The 17741-nt window shown below is 39.6% G+C and overlaps 1 protein-coding gene across 3 annotated transcripts in view; it reads left to right on the forward strand.

Annotated features, from left to right (window-relative positions):
* BAZ1A (bromodomain adjacent to zinc finger domain 1A) overlaps positions 1-17741 on the forward strand; it is a 510052-nt gene that overhangs the window by 65659 nt on the left and 426652 nt on the right. For all 3 annotated transcript variants that reach the window (XM_033951344.1, XM_033951343.1, XM_033951345.1), the window contains exon 6: positions 1959-2046. In XM_033951344.1, coding sequence (XP_033807235.1) covers positions 1959-2046 — 88 coding nt within the window. The remainder of the gene's footprint in view (positions 1-1958; positions 2047-17741) is intronic.

The following is a 17741-nucleotide window of genomic DNA, read 5'->3' on the forward strand; positions in this document are numbered from 1 at the left end:
TGGTTCCTCTCCCCCTGACTTCGATCCCTGTTTCTCAGGCGGTGAGGGAGATTTTGGAGGCCTCTCGCAAGGTCTCGACTCGGCTTTGTTATGCCCAGAAGTGGACCAGATTTTCATCCTGGTGTTCCTCGAATCATCTGGACCCGAGTTCGGTTCCCGTGTCTTCGGTCCTAGACTATTTATTGCATCTGTCTAAGTCAGGCCTGAAGACGACTTCCATTCGGGTGCATCTCAGTGCCATTGCGGCGTTCCATCGGCACCTCGAGGGTCGTTCCCTCTCTCTTCATCCTCTGGTTACTCGTTTCATGAGGGGTTTAGTGAATGTCCATCCTCCTCTGAAACCTCCTCCTGTGGTTTGGGATCTTAATGTGGTCTTAGCTCAGCTGATGAAGCCGCCTTTTGAGCCTATCGACAAATCTCATCTAAAATTTCTTACTTGGAAAGTGGTCTTTTTGATTGCACTCACGTCCGCTCGTCGAATTAGTGAACTGCAGTCTTTGGTTGCGGATCCTCCTTTCACGGTGTTTCATCATGATAAGGTGGTTCTTCGCACCCATCCTAAATTTTTGCCTAAGGTTGTGTCTGATTTCCACCTCAATCAGTCCATTGTCCTTCCAGTATTTTTCCCGAAGCCCCACTCTCATCCTGGTGAGGCGGCGCTTCATACGCTTGACTGTAAGAGGGCGTTGGCCTTTTATCTCCAACGTTCCAAGTCTTATCGGAAGGTTCCTCAATTGTTTTTGTCCTTTGACCCTAATCGTTTAGGACACCCTGTTTCAAAGCGCACCTTGTCAAACTGGTTAGCTGCTTGTATTTCCTTTTGCTACGCTCAGGCTGATCTCCCGCTCTCGGGTCGAGTCACGGGGCATAAGGTCCGAGCGATGGCAGCTTCGGTTGCTTTCCTCCGATCCACGCCTATGGAGGACATTTGTAAAGCTGCCACTTGGTCTTCGGTTCATACGTTCACCTCCCACTACTGTCTGGACACTTTGTCCAGAAGCGACGGCCGGTTTGGCCAGTCGGTGTTACGTAATCTGTTTTCCTAAATTGCCATCCTCCCACCTGCCCTTTTTTTTTGGTTGGCTTGGAGGTCACCCACATGTGAGAATATCATGCCTGCTTGTCCTGGGATAAAGCACAGTTACTTACCGTAACAGGTGTTATCCAGGGACAGCAGGCATATATTCTCACAACCCGCCCTCCTCCCCGGGGATGGCTTTTATCTTTGCTTGATATGGAACTGAGGACCACGAGGTGGGGATGCGCCCTCTAGTGGGCAAGAAGGCTAGCACATGCGTGGTGCAGTGTGCAAACTTGAAACTTCAATCAAGTTTGCTTGAAAAGCTGTCCGCGCTGGGGCTCCGTAGATGACGTCACCCACATGTGAGAATATATGCCTGCTGTCCCTGGATAACACCTGTTACGGTAAGTAACTGTGCTTTATTTACACTTAGCAGTTTGGCTGTTAGCTTGCTCATGTGATTGATTTATTGTTCACTGTTTGCTTGTTAATTGTTTATTGATCATTGATTTATTTCCTAAGTTTCAGAGCAGAATATGTTTGTAGCCAGGGAAGTTTCCTGCACCTCTCTGCCTCCTTCAGTGGAGTTTGATTGCTTTGGTACCAACTGAGGATGGAGCTGTTCTCCAATGCAGACGTTCTTAAACTGATACCTTTCTGTAGTTTCATGGGAAATGGGAAGCAACAGCTCAAGTACGGACTCCTGTGTATCCTAACAAAACTCAGATTATAAAGGTAAAAACTTAATCTGTTGTTCTGAGCTTTGGTTGAGCTTTTTTTCTTGCTACTGTTTGATATTACCTATTTGTATGCTTGATTAATCCTGTTGGTTTACAGAGAACACCTGTTAAAAGGAAATAATTTTGCTTTACCAATGTTAAAAATCTATCTTAATTAATATTTATAGCATTGATTGAATTTTTTTTCTTTGAAATAGTCGGAAACCAAATCTGTTTAATCGTGATCATCTTAAGCTCTTTCTGAAGCAACACTGTGAAGCACAAAATGGAGTGATGAAAACAAAGGTAATGGCTGGGTATAAGAAAAAACAGTGTGATAACCAAAGTTAAAATATAGGTTGACCTATACTTCAGGTTAGAAACAAAGCAATACTTGAGTATTTGATCACTTAGGTCCCATCTTTTGGGAACGGGGATAATAATTGATTTTTCTCATCACCTGGTTTTCAGGTGCATAACACTAAAGAAACAGCATGAAGAGGTAATATGCTAACTGATTCTTTGAACTCTATAAACAGCACATGCCAAATGTCCTGACCACCTTTTTACTTGAGTGCTTGTTGTTGATTTTCTAAGAGTTAGTGACCTTCCTTCTAAGCAGGTATTCAGTTTTATTTGCCACACTCTGTACTTTCCAAAATGCAGAAGATTGATAATTGGCACAGACTGAATAATACTGTTTGTAGTGTGCAAAGTTCAAAAATCATCTTGGAGGCTGTCCATTTTTTGAACTACAGCTCCCTCTCCCAATTTGCGGTTTTCCACTTGCAAATTCAGTTATTTGTGATTTTTTTGCCCCTTGGTTTTTTTTTTTAATATATATATTTTTTTTTAATGAATTTTTACATTTTAACAAAATTAAACATTTTGTACAGAAAGATTGAGTGTTAACATTACACTTGAGGAAAACAAACCTTTTTACCATAACAAATATACCCAAACAATCTCAAGTCCTCATTTTGATCCAAGATTCATTGAGTGACTATAAAGGAAAATTGAAAAAATACTCAAAGAATCCAGGGTAACTTCAGCCGGTTTCACAGAGTAGAAGGAAGTTTCATGTAAAGTTTATCTCAGCTCACCTTGTCTGTTTTCTTTCTGCTGGCCCTGGTTTTCTTCTCCCAAGAGTGCCTTGCCGCAGATATTATCGCTGGACTTGAAAGGTCTATCGAGGCAGATACAGCCTCTTGGTCAGGGAGTGCTGCCGCCTCTGACACACTCCCTTTGCGTGGTGAGCTAGCACGCTGCGGCGGGGGAGGTGGATTCCTTAGATCAGGGCTCAGAGTAGTTTCTAGCCCAAGGACTTCCAGGTCAGCGTCACTCCGTGCCGTTGGATCCAACGGGTGACTCCCTAACATAGTTGATTCCCTCTGAAGTCGATGGAGAAATTGCTCAATAGTAGTGAGAGGGGGGGTTTTTCAGAGCACCGTGAGGCTTCAGCAGTACTCCTACCCCTTCTCTTCGGCATTGCAGGAACAGTGGTTAAAGAAAGAAGCTGAAATGATCAATAAATCTCACAGCGTCCCAACACTCAGCAGGTACTCAGCACCATCTTGGATCCCTAAAGCCTCTGCATTGCCCCTTGTCTTTTAATGCAGAAATGCTGCCCCGGACATCCCCCAGACCTTTCCTCATGGTCTAGCGGTGACGCGGGGCAGGAGTGATCTTCCTATTCTCCTGCCCCATGCAGAGCCGTCATCAAAATGCCTGCCGTGAGTTCCTTTTGTAGTCTGGAGCCTTCTGACCCGCGAGCTAGTGCTGCCCGATTTGCCTCCCTGTCTCACTTTAAAAACTAATTTCGGCCTGTGGAGGAGGATCACTAGTGCACTTTTCCTCAGCTGCGGTCCCATCCCTCCTCTGACCTAACGTCCTGTTTTGGTCTAAGGTGGACCGCAGCAGAGGAAAAGTACACCAGCGATCCTCCACAGTCTGTAATTATATTTTAAAGTGAAATGAGGGGGATGCCGGATGATGATGGAGAGAAAAGGGAAGCATGCCTGCCTTTGGGGGGGGCTCCCTGGTGTAGTAGCTATTAGAAGTACATGGAGGGAGGGGTATATGCCGGATGAGGGAGGGGTGAAGGAAGAAATGGGTCTGAAAACAGAGGAGAGGGAGGGAAAAGGAAGGGAGAGAAATTGGTCCCCCAAGGGGTGGTATGCAGGGGGGGGGTAGAGAAGGCAGCTGGGAAGAGAAAGGGAGAGATGCTGGATGAAAAGGAGTTGAGAAAAGGAGAAATGGTGGATCTGGGGATAGTGGGATCCATCGCTGCAGCCGCTCTTTCATTGTTCAGGCTGCTAGCATTGTGAGTGAAGTTAACATGCTGCCTTCCATGGCTGGAAGCTTTTCCTATGGCCTCTGCTACTGCTTCCTGTCCCCACTTAGGTGTGAAGCAGTAGCAGAGGGAAAGCTTCACCCCCACTGCCAGTGGCCCGAAGAGCACAAGAATACTGCCTTATTGGATCCCATGGAGGAGAGGAATGCGGGGGGGGGGGGGTTGCTGGAAGATCGCAGGGGGTAGTGGTCATTAGAGAAATGCTTGACTGCGGGGATGGAGACTAAAAAGAAAGATGCCAGACCTTTGGAGGGAAGGGGAGGACAGAGATAGAAGATAGATGGTGAGCACAGAGAAAGAAGAAAACGTTAAATGGGCAGGAGACCTTGGCAAGCTTGTTACAGAAGACAAACAGAAACCAGAGCCTGGGACCAACATAATTTGAATAATGACCAGACAACTAAATGTAAAAAAAAAATAATTTTATTTTCTATTTTGTGATTAGAATATATAAGACCTGAAATGTTTATTGTGTTGGTGTTAGACATGGGTAGGACCAAGGACAGAAATTTGGGAGGGGACTGCAAAGCCCTCTACTAGCCCGTACCATCTTCAGTTTCCAGGGGCCTGTTGCTTTAATTGCACTCCTTGGTCTAACACCATCCATGGCATGTGTGATATTTATAGTTTGCACAGTATAGCAGGAAATGAATCTTTTTATTTCTTTGATGTTGTACTATATGGAAGGTGTGACTTCTTGGGATTTTGGTTTAATTTATATTTATAATTTTTGGTCAGTTATTATGTATTTGGCATTTGTGTTCTGTGTGTGTGTTAGGATGAATTTTTTTTATGTAGAATTCAGTTTTCTTGATAGTGGAGGGGATATTGTGAGGGGAGATGGGTTTTGTTGATCCTTTTTCTGTATTTGTGATTTATAAAATGACAGTTGTACAGCATATTATTCCTTTTTATACTTTAATAAAATGATTTCAATATAAAATAGCTATTCAAGACATGTGTGGATGTGAACAGACAGAGTCCGCGAGGGTGAGGATGGGGACAGTCCACGGGGACAGAACGAAGACAGGAACAATTTTTCCCCCCACATCATTCTCTAGTTTAGTGTTTATTATGTTGTATCTATTTCCTCCTCTGTTTTAATCTGAAGTCTGAACTATGCAGGACCTACAGGTGCTGTGGGTCCCTGTTTGGGTCAATCTTTATATTAAAAGCTGGTAAAAGAGACTGACAAGATCACTGTACAGGGTTCCCAAAGCTATGCTGATTTTTCCCTCTGATAGGAACTACCTTGTTTTGAAATATTAGCATTTAAAAGCTTGTGCTGTGTCCACTAGTGCTGCCCAATTTGCTGATAAATTAGAATCGATTTGTTTTCTAAAAATATCGGACTCACAGATTCATTGAGTCCTGACATACCTCCGGGTCTCCTAAAGCAGTAGCAGCAATGGTAGTGGCCAGCTAGCAGAGGCAGTGCTCTGAACAGTCTGTTCCTGGTCTACCCACAGGGGCTGCGTAACTGATGATGTGGCAGAGGAAAGCCTTGGTGGGGCAGGCCGTGAACAGCCTGTTCAGAGTGCTGCCTCTGCTAGCCAGCCTCTGCTACTGTTACTGTTGCTTTAGGAGGCCCGAAAGTATGTCAGGTCTAATGATGGGTGTAGGGGGGTGGGTGGGTTGGTTGGGTAGTGCTGCATAGGGGGATGGGAGGGAGGGATGGAAAGCTGTTGCTCAGGATGATGGGAGGAAGGGATGGAAAGCTGCTAGACATGGGGTGGGGGAGACGAAGGGAAAGATGCAACAAAAGGTTGAAAGGGAGGAAGACATACATAGAGAAGAGAAAAATGTTGATCATAGGGTGGAGGGCAAGAAGAGATGGTGCATGGGGAGAGAGAAAGAGATGTTGCATATGATAATGGAGGGTATGAAGGGAGAGTTGATGCATGGAGGAGAAAGGAGAGATTTGACCTAGGGTACAAGGCAGGGAGAGAGAGAGATGGTAGACATTGAGAAAGAAACAGAAATGTTGGATATGGCAGTGGAAGGGAAGGTACAGTGATGGAAGATGAATGGTGAGCACGGAGAAAGAGGAAAATGTCAAATGTGTAGGAGACCCCCCAACTACGAACACTAGGGGCAAGATATGGACTTCTCTACCCAGCAATAACGAAGGTAACATTAGGAAATAAAACACAAAATTTTACAGATCCTAAAAAATTAGCAGAATACCTTGACACATACGAACAACCAATGACTTCTTAAAAGAAAATTGGAATTATTTTAAAATATTTCAATGAGACTAAAAAGATATCAAAAACTTTTCACTTTGATTTATTCCATTATAAATTATAAATTAATTTCACTACAAAAATTTATACTTTAAAAATACACCGTTTAGAATGCTGGAACTTTCAAATTACTTTAAAAAACAACACAGAATACAAACAAGAGCATGGAACAAGCTCAAAAAGAATGCAAACACGTCAATAGCCAAATGACGTGGGGGGGGGGAAAAAAAATTTGACTTACCTAGAGAATTCTAAGTATATGCAGACCAGAAGAATGAAATGGAACAGCCTTTTGAAAGATGTTTGGCATCATCACTTCGTGCTCTCAGGGAAAAGTGAAAAAGAAAGAAAAGAAAGAGAAAACACTGAAAGTGCTGCAGTCGCTGAGTAAAAGGAAAAGAAACTGCGCATAAGCAGGAAGTCTCCTCTTGCTGAGAAGCGCACCGGAAATGAAGAAGAAAGACTGATTCTACGTACTGCGTCTACGGAAAGACAAAAGGAAACTAAAAAAAAAAAAAAAACAAAACTCAAAGGAAGTTTAAAATAACACGTGGAAGGAAAAATACAGATAAGAAATAACTCTTATAAAAAAGAAAACGCACCACTTCACTTGATTCACGATAAAAAATCGAAAAAACTGACAACAACAGAGAACTGACCATAAACTGAGCTGTTCTTGCTCACTCAAAGCACCAGGAATGAGAAATGTGGACCAGGATAAAGCTAGGACAACAACTACTAAGAAGAGGACCAGTTTCTGCCTTGCTTTCCAGACCAGTACCTCTCCGGTGCTTGCAGATGCAGATTGGAGACAGAGCAGAACTCAGCAAAGTCTTTACACAGAGTGATATTGAAACTTTTTCTAAGTTAACAGGGGACAGCAACCCATTGCATCCAGATAAAGAATATGCAAAAACCAAAGTATTTAAAAAGACGATTATTCATGATGTCTTAATCAACGGGCTTATATCAGCAGTGTTGGGTACTAAAATGCCTGGAAAGAGGTGTATATTAGTGTCTCAGGAAATCCAGTTCTTAACCCCTTTGTATACAGGAGAGGAAATGTAGGTTGCAGCAGAGGTAAAAACTCTGAAGAGGTCCATGGCTCATATCTCAGTCATTCACTATGAGAAGAATAGGAAGATGGTTGTGCAGGGTTTGGTTAAAGTAGTCCTGCCAAAATACAAGGGCTCCTGAGAACTGAGCATGGTACAAGTATCTGTCTAAAATGGACCTCAAGTGATGTAAATAAGTTCAGCTTTTTAGAATTCTGATATAATAAATGCTTAGTTCTACAACTAATAGGTGGATGAAAAAATAAAAACCCAGCAATACACCAAAAAAAAAAAAAAAAAAAAGCTAAGCTCAGAGCAAAATATGATACAAGTTATATATTTAAAAAGAGGGTAGACATCACTACAAATTAAGATAAAAGGACGAAGGTCATCTTTAAAATTATGGAGAGATTGCAGCCCTCATAGTCATGACTCTCTTATATTTATTTTTGGCTCACTTTAAAAATGCTGCATTGGAGATGAAACATAAATGAGCAAATTATTGTTATCTTATAAAAAGACCTGATATTTAAATTTTTTGTATTACTATGAAAGTAATCATTACTGCTTACTGCTGATCAATTGGTTAGAAATCGATACATTGAAAGGCTATTTATTTTCAAGATATTACAACAAGATATTGATAAAGTCCACCTCCACCTATAATATATACAATTGTAAAAAAAAAAAAAAAACCTATTTAGAATCTGATGGAGGTTACTTTGATAAATATAAATGTTGTGATCTCTTCTATGATAGAAATGCAATGTGTGACAACCCCAAGAAATTCAGCCCAAAAGGTTGCTATAATTTAAATAATATAGTAATATACAACCATATTTAGACCTTCAAGAAAAGACATTCATATATGAGAGATTGTAATGTTGTCTCTAGGTGAAAATATTGCTTTGTAGATATAACATAGTAAAATTAAGATAATATTTCTTTATGGGGAAAAAAATAAATAAATAGAGAACTATATATTAAAAAAAAAAAAAAAGAAATTGGAAATCAAATATACTCATTAGATAAGATAAGTAAAGGGAGGTTGTCAAATATAGGCAATTCCTTATATACTAAAGAAATAAAAGAATATATAGAATTTTGAAAGTAAATATAAAAGAAAACAAAGATATAAAATTATAAACTAATTCAGTAAATGAAATGATAAGATATGTTATTAATATGGAGTAATAATTATAAAATTATAATATTTTAGCTTGTAATGGAGTAATGTCAGACCTGATCTATTTTGCGTTTCCAAGTGATCGTATATATATGGGGTGGGAAGGGAGGGAAAGGGAGGGTATTAAATTTTAAGGGTACGGGCAAAATAGGAAATTCTTCAAACTATCTTATATATGGGAAAATAACGTTTATTAAAAACACTGAAGATGGGATTGTTATATTACAAATTACAATAATATATAATAGATCTTAAGATAATCTCTTTAAATGTTAATGGTCTCAATCACCCGATTAAAAGAAAAAAGGTATTATTATTTTTAAAAAGACAAAACGCTGATATATGCTGCATACAAGAGACCCATCTGTCAAATAATGAATCCATAAAGCTAAAAGGTAATTGGGTCAAACAATGTTTCTTTTCTGCAGCAATAGGAAAAAAAGCTGGTGTTGCTATATTAATAAATAAAAAATGTACTGCTTCATTTAAATTTAAGGCAGCTGATCCTCTTGGAAGATGGATATATGTAGAAATGGACATGGGAAATACCACCATGACGCTCTTTAATATATATGCCCCTAATTCGAATCAAAATTAATTTTTTAAAACTCTACAACAATTAATTCTTCCACTGGCTACTTCAAATTTAATAGTAGCAGGAGATTTCAATGCTGTGATGGATCCATTGATGGATAAAAATCCGAGAAGATTTATAAAATCATTAGGACTTGATAATTTGGTACAATCTTGTGATTTAAAAGATATTTGGCGCATACTTCATTTTGATGGTCGAGAATTTTCGTTTTGTTCACAAGTCCATAACTCTTTTTCTAGAATAGATTATATTTTTGTTTCTAATCAATTAGTACATCAAGTCACACAGGCTATCATTGATCCAATTATATTATCAGATCATGGTGGAGTGTGGATTGAAATTAAAATAATAGATCAAAATAGAAATAAACCTATATGGAAATTAAATAATACACTGCTTGCAGATACTGACTTTTGTACAAATCTTATGGAAAAAATGGAAGAATATTTTCAAATTAATGATATAGAAGAAATTTCCATAGAGACTTTATGGGATGCTTTTAAAGCATACATTAGAGGACAAATTATTTCTTATTCAGCAATGCAAATAAAAAAAGAAAAAAAACAATTTACAGAATTAGAAAAACTAATAAAGTCTCTAGAATCAAAATTAATTGAAAAATGGGATTATTTGACACAACAAGAATTGTTAAAAACTAAAGGTAAATATAATGAAATTTATTCAAAAATCATTAGAAAAGATTTATTTGTACAACAAGCTCTGTATTATGGAAATTCAAATAAAGCGGGAAGAATGCTAGCAAATTATCTCAAAGCAAAAAAAAAAAAACAAAACAAAAATAATTGCAATTCAAAATGAGAATAGAGAAATGTTATCTCAGAATGATCACATAATGAAACAATTTTTGAAATTCTATAAAAAATTGTATTCTTCCGAGCCTTATTCAGAAAAGGAAAAAGATGGTTTAGAATTTCTAAAGTTAATAAAAGGACCGAAAATTCTTGAACATATAAAACGAAGTTTAGAAGAACTAATATCCTTAAAAGAATTAGATACAGCATTGAAGTCCCTTAGGGTTGGATCCGCTCCAGGTGGAGATGGTTATACAGTAGAGTTTTATAAATCATTTCAAAACATTACAATGCCCTATTTATTAAAATTATATCAGACACAACTAAATAAAGGTTATATCACAGGTACTATGGCTGAATCAATAACTATAGTTTTACCTAAGCCAAATAAAGATCCCACTTTGGTTTCAAATTATAGACCTATTTCTTTAATAAATGTAGATGGAAAAATTTTGACCAAGGCATTAGCATTAAGATTGGCTAAAGCTCTCCCTTTCATTATTGATATGCATCAGACAGGTTTTGTTGCTCAAAGACATTCATCTCATAATACTAGATTGGCACATCACATGTTATATTTGACAAAATCCATTAATGACCCAACATTCTTTATTTCATTAGACGCTGAAAAAGCTTTTGATAGAGTGGAATGGACCTTCATGTTTCAGGCAATGGAATGGTTTGGTATAGGATCCAGTTTTATATAAATAATAAAAGCATTGTATAACTCCCCTGTTGCTAGATTATACATCAATAATAATATTTCAGAAAAATTTATTTTGCAAAGGGGAGTTAGACAAGGATGCCCACTATCTCCACTGCTTTTTGATATCGTTTTAGAACCCTTGTTATTAGCTATAGAACAAACAAGGGAGATACAGGGTATTCCACATTCAGATACAGAATATAAATTATCAGCATATGCTGATGATATTTTACTTTATTTGAGAAATCCGGAAACAACCATTCCAAATTTGCTTGAATTGATTGAAAAATTTGGAAAATTTTCAGGATATAAAATAAACTGGAATAAATCAGAAGTACTTCCACTCAATGTACATTGTACAAAAAGTCTATTTGATTCATTTTCTTTTATTTGGAAAGAAGAAGGAATAAAATACTTAGGAATTTGGATTACAAAAACTGTAGATGAGACAATGAAAATTAATGAAAAAAATATATTACAAAAAGTGTCAGAAATGTGTGAGCAATGGAATCCTCTGTGCATATCCTGGTGGGGGAGAATACAAACTGTAAAAATGATGATATTACCAGTAGTTTGTTACCAAATGGGTATGATACCAATTTTTTTTCAGGGGTCATTTTATAAAAAACTGGATAAGATGTTAACAAAATTTATTTGGTTTGGAAAAAACCCCAGAATTGCTCTAGTATCATTACAAAGACCAATTGTGGAGGGAGGGGTAAATTTTCCAAATTTTTATAGGTACCATCAAGCCTATATTATGCGTCAGGGTATGTATTGGATCCTCCCAGAACCCATTGAACATATACCAGATTGGTTCTGGTTAGAATGGAGATTAATGTTTCCTTTACGTCTAAGTCATGTTATCAGTATTCAAATGCCAAGGTTATATAAGGATCACAAAATATTGGTTGATACTTGGAAAACTATAAGATATATAAGTAATCTAACTCCTATTCCAATAACTAAATCAACGACTCAAAAAATATGGCTCAATCCAAAGATCAAAGTTGGCGGTTTTAAAATTATCTGGAAACATTGGATGATTGCTGGAATTCGGATTTTAGAAGATGTAATAAATAAAGGTAAACTGCTTGAATTTTCACAATTGCAAAATAAATTCGGTTTGAATAAATCACAATATTTCAGATGGATGCAATTGAAGCAGGCCATTCAGGTAGGGTTCCCTGAATGGAAAAATCTTAATAATTATCATAATATAGAATTCTTATGTTTTCAGATAGATTCCATGGGTCAAGGTGGTATAAATTAATATCTGAATTTGTATATAAAAAGAAAAAAAATGGTCTTAGAGATATTTGGAGCATTGAGATTAAGCATCAGATCAATGCATCTCAATGGCCACGACTTTGGTCTTGGAGGATAAGATGTACACTGTCAGCATCTATGAGACAAACTTGTTTTTTTATTTTACATAGAGCTTTATGGACCCCTACACGTTTACATAGAATTGATAGCTCTAAGTCTAATAGATGCTGGCATTGTCATCTTGAAGCAGGGACATTAGATCATCTTTTATTCTATTGTCCATTCATATTAACATTTTGGAAATCAATTTGGCCCCAAATCAATAGGATGTTAGAAAATCCTGTAGCCTTGACATACGATACGATTCTATTTGGTACTGCAATGAAATCTCAAAGTCAAATTTCATCAAATAACAACAAACTTTTATTTATAATGACTGGAATAGCAGTACAACAAATTACACACAATTGGAAAAATTGTGACAGATTGAACTATAATTTTTGGTGGAACTCAGTTTGCCATATATATAAAATGGAACATACATTTGCAACACAAAAAGGATATATGGATAAATTCAAAAAGATTTGGGGACCATTAACAAAATATTGTAATAATTGAATTTCATTTTCCCATAATAAGAAAATAGTTAAAGAAGAAAGGGAGGGAGGGAGGGGATATGGGAGGGGGATTTATACTCTTTATTATAAATTATAAATAAAATATTATTAATAGATGGTATTCTTACATGAAAACAATGTAATAAAGGGAGGGGAAAAAGGTTAATAATTTAAAAAATAATTGATAAAATCATTACAATATATATGTTGTATAACTTTATAAGAAAAATAATTACAGTTATATGATATATAAAATCATAAGAAATATAAGATAAGAAATGTTATGTATAAAATACATTATAGAAATATCAAGTGTATTATTAAGATAATTGTATGAAAATTTATGACACTTGTTAAATGAAAAAAAATCAATAAAAAAACTTAAACATCTTAAAAAAAAAAAAAAAAATTTTTTTCAAAAAAGGAGAGAGATTTCTTTTATTTTTGTTGCGCTTTTGTGCTTTTCACGGTGGGGCCTTTTCTCCCTGCTCGGCCTCTCACGTTTGATTTGGTTGAGGCAATTTTTCCTAATTTCATGTCCCAACCGTTAACCGATTTGAAAAAGTGCGGCAGGTGTCAGGGCACTATTTCCGTGACATATCTACACAGTTGGTGTATATAGTGCTTAGGGTTGGAACAGCGCATTGATTTGTGCACGTGTTGTTCCACCTTAAAAAAATGCACCTTATAAAGTCGCCGCCTTCAACAAAACCAACAAAATCACATTCTACAGCACTGAAGGCAGTCATCCAAGGCATCTCAACCTACATTGGCACTACCTTCTACTCTGGAGTCACGATCTCGCTCCTTCAGGTAAGCCAGCAAGGAAGTCACTAGTCTCCCAGGTAGGGTTGGCCACTAAGGCATGCCGGTCAAATGATGATCCTTTATTCGACTCGCTTCAAAATCTAGGGGTTTCTCCTAAGTTTCCAAGTTTATTAAAATTTTGATAAACACCAATCATAAATTCTAAGCGTTTTACCATAAAATATGGGGGAAAAGACAAGAGTCTAATTAAAACCAATACAGACAATAACGTACAATATAACAAACTGTACAGACATAACGTACAATAAAACAAGAGGAAAGTGGGGAGAACTACAATATCAGCCAGCCCCTCTCCTTGCCGAGCCCTGTCCCGGCCTACCACTAGAACACCAGAGGGGGGACAGGGCAGGGTGGTGGAGCAAGGTGCTGAACCTGGCAGGGAAAGGGGCTGGCTGCATAGCCTGGTAGGGCAGGGAGGATAGGGGGCTGGGTGCAGAGCCTGGTATATTTTATTAAATAGTACACAATTTGGTTCAGAATGTTGGGGGTTTTTTTTCTTTCTTGTTTTCCTCCTCTAAACCTAGGTGAGTCTTATAGTGTGAAAAATATGGTATTATGTAAACAAACAGGGAGGTACGTGTCTTCTCTTCAAACAATTTCAGCAAGGTAGATGTTACGCCTACTGGGATATGACATCAACAGTTCAAGTGACCAGCTTAGTGGAATCTAGTGTTTCAGTGGTCTCAAGCCATAGATCCACTATCCCAGCAGATCAAAGTCTTCTCACCTCTACGTCAATCTCTCCAGTGGTGGTTACAGCCACCTAATTTGTCCAAGGGTTTACTGTTCTATGTACCTCCACACCAAAGAGTTTTATGACTGACGCCTCCATGTATGCATGGGGAGATCACCTTGATGGCCTCTACACTCAACGAACCTGGTCCACTGGGAGAGGGTTCTGCATATTAATCTGCTAAAACTTTGAGCAATCTGCAGTGCTCTCTGAATATTTCAGGATCACCTTCTCAACCAGGTCCTTCTTGTCAGAATGGACAGTCAGGTAGCTATGTACTATATCAACAAACAAGGAGGTACAGGCTATCTTCCACTGTGTTGGGAAGTCTTATAGATCTGGAAATGGGCTATCTCTCGCAATATTTTCCTCAAAGCAGTATACGTGCAAGTGAAGCAGATTGCTCAGGTTGACGAAATCAGCAGGTTTCTTCTGCCACATGAGTGGACTCTCAGTTCCAAAGCCTTGCACCACATCTCCCTTTGGGGACACTCCTTAGATAGACCTATTTGTGTCTCCTAACAATCACAAGTTACTGTATTTTTCGCTCCATAAGACGCACCTGACCATAAGATGCACCCTAGATTTAGAGGAGGAAAACAAGAAAAACCCCCATTCTGAACCAATTCTCCCTGCCAGACCCTGCACCATGTCCCCCCTCCCTGCCAGGCTCTGTACCCTGTCCCCCTTCTGGTGGTCCAGTGGTAAGCAGGGACAGGGCACAAGGCAGGCAGGCCTAGTGGCAGGCATGCCTAATGGCCTAGTGACAGGCACCCAACCCGAAGCAAGCAGGCAGGCAGGGCCCCCCAAAGTGTATAATCTTTCTTCTCTTCTTCACTATCCATGTGTACCATTTCCTCCCCTTCAATTAAGTATCACATCTCTGTATCTTTATTCCTCCCTTTTCCAGCATTATTCCATGTCCCTGTCCCTATACTCCCTTCACCTTCAGCATTTCTTTGCTCTGTCTCTTTCCCTCCCCATGTTAAGCTTCATTTCCTTCATCTTGTACTCCTCACCCCCGCCCCAAGGCAGGCAGGCAGGGCATCCCACCCCCTGAGGCAAGCAGGCCAGCAGGAACCCCCCCTTACCCCCTCCGACCTCTCCCCTGTACCTTATAGTTCCTCTGGTGCAGCTTAGAAACATAGAAAGATGACGGCAGAAAAGGGCTACAGCCCATCAAGTCTGCCCACTCTACTGACCCACCCCATTAAGTCTGAGTGCTGATGACTTAGCTTGACGGGCCTGTTCCTCCATGTCCCTCCTGAACGTGAAGGGAGTTAGAGGAGCGGCGGTGGAGGCAGCTGAGGCCTGGATGTGCCACCCAGCGCTGCTGTGGGGGAAGGGAGGGAGGAGAATGGGAGACTGGAACCAGCTGCTGCCTCATCAGGGCCGCGCCGCTATGCCGACTCCCAGCGGCTTCCGGTTATGATGGCTGCTGCTCGCTCCTGGCCGGTGGGGAGTGTGTGGGAAGCAGGACTTGCTGTCTCCAGTGGCAGAGCGGCGTGCAAGGCTGCCTGCCCGGTCGGCTGACGCGGCTGCCTCCTCTTCCCTTCTGTAGCGGCAGAGCGGTGCACAAGGCTGCATGCCTGGTCCCACGCCACTTCCCATGAGAATGGAAGCGGCGCGGCAGCCGCGTCCATTGAGAGAGGGCACCAAAATTAAAATAAGGTAAGTAGGGGGTGGGGGTTTGGGTATTCGCTCCATAGGATGCACCCTTTTTTCCACCCACTTTTTTGGGTGGAAAAAGTGCATATTATGGAGCGAAAAATACGGTACCTCAATTCTGCTCCAGAGAGTACTCCCGGCATCGCCTGGAAACAGATGCTTTTCTTCCGGATTGGTCACACAAGTTCTTGTATGCATTTCTGACAGTCCCTCTTGCAGCAAGGACATCGTTCAAACTTAAGCGAGATCTAGCCATCATGATCCTCATAGCTCCTCAGTGGCCCAGACAACCATTGTTCTCCCTTTTACTTCAGCTGAGTATCAAAGATCCTATTCTACAGATCTTTCATCTCTGCTAATCCAGAACCAAGGTTTTCTTCTTTATCCCAATCTGCAGTCTCTACATCTAACAGCCTGGTACCTCTTAACATGAATATAGAGGACTTTGATCTCTCTGCCCAAGTTGAAACTATTATAGTTGTTTCCAGAAATCCCTCCACTCAACAGTGCTACTGCTTTAAGTATCTAAGTAACCATACAAATATCAATGCTGTAACTTCTTTTTTCTTTTTTTTTATAATTCTTTATTCGTTTTCAAATTAAACAAGTGCACAAAAGAATATATTACAACAAATTATTCCAGAATAGCACTTTGATATCTGCCATATAAACATCTGGTAAAATCAATAACCCCCCTACCACCCACCCTTCATCATATTTTCAATAAAAAATATACATATATTATATATCATAGTATAACATAATATGTAACATTATACATAGTAACATAGTAGATGACGGCAGATAAAGACCTGAATGGTCCATCCAGTCTGCCCAACCTGATTCAATTTAAATTTTTTTATTTTTTATTTTTCTTCTTAGCTATTTCTGGGCAAGAATCCAAAGCTTTACCCGGTACTGTGCTTGGGTTCCAACTGCCAAAATCTCTGTTAAGACTTACTACAGCCCATCTACACCCTCCCAGCCATTGAAGCCCTCCCCTGCCCATCCTCCACCAAACGGCCATACACAGACACAGACCGTGCAAGTCTGCCCAGTAACTGGCCTAGTTCAATATTTAATATTATTTTCTGATTCTAAATCTTCTGTGTTCATCCCACGCTTCTTTGAACTCAGTCACAGTTTTACTCTCCACCACCTCTCTCGGGAGTGCATTCCAGGCATCCACTACCCTCTCCGTAAAGTAGAATTTCCTAACATTGCCCCTGAATCTACCATCCCTCAACCTCAAATTATGTCCTCTGGTTTTACCATTTTCCTTTCTCTGGAAAAGATTTTGTTCTACGTTAATACCCTTCAAGTATTTGAACGTCTGAATCGTATCTCCCCTGTCTCTCCTTTCCTCTAGGGTATACATATTCAGGGTTTCCAGTCTCTCCTCATACGTCTTCTGGCGCAAGCCTCCTATCATTTTCGTCGCCCTCCTCTGGACCGCCTCAAGTCTTCTTACGTCTTTCGCCAGATACGGTCTCCAAAACTGAACACAATACTCCAAGTGGGGCCTCACCAATGACCTGTACAGGGGCATCAACACCTTCTTCCTTCTACTGACTACGCCTCTCTTTATACAGCCCAGCATCCTTCTGGCAGCAGCCACTGCCTTGTCACACTGTTTTTTCGCCTTTAGATCTTCGGACGCTATCACCCCAAGGTCCCTCTCCCCGTCCGTGCATATCAGCTTCTCTCCTCCCAGCATATACGGTTCCTTCGTATTATTAATCCCCAAATGCATTACTCTGCATTTCTTTGCATTGAATTTTAGTTGCCAGGCATTAGACCATTCCTCTAACTTTTGCAGATCCTTTTTCATATTTTCCACTCCCTCTTCGGTGTCTACTCTGTTACAAATCTTGGTATCATCTGCAAAAAGGCACACTTTTCCTTCTAACCCTTCAGCAATGTCACTCACATA

The sequence above is a fragment of the Geotrypetes seraphini genome, chromosome 7, assembly GCF_902459505.1.
Source record: "Geotrypetes seraphini chromosome 7, aGeoSer1.1, whole genome shotgun sequence".
Classification (NCBI taxonomy): domain Eukaryota; kingdom Metazoa; phylum Chordata; class Amphibia; order Gymnophiona; family Dermophiidae; genus Geotrypetes; species Geotrypetes seraphini.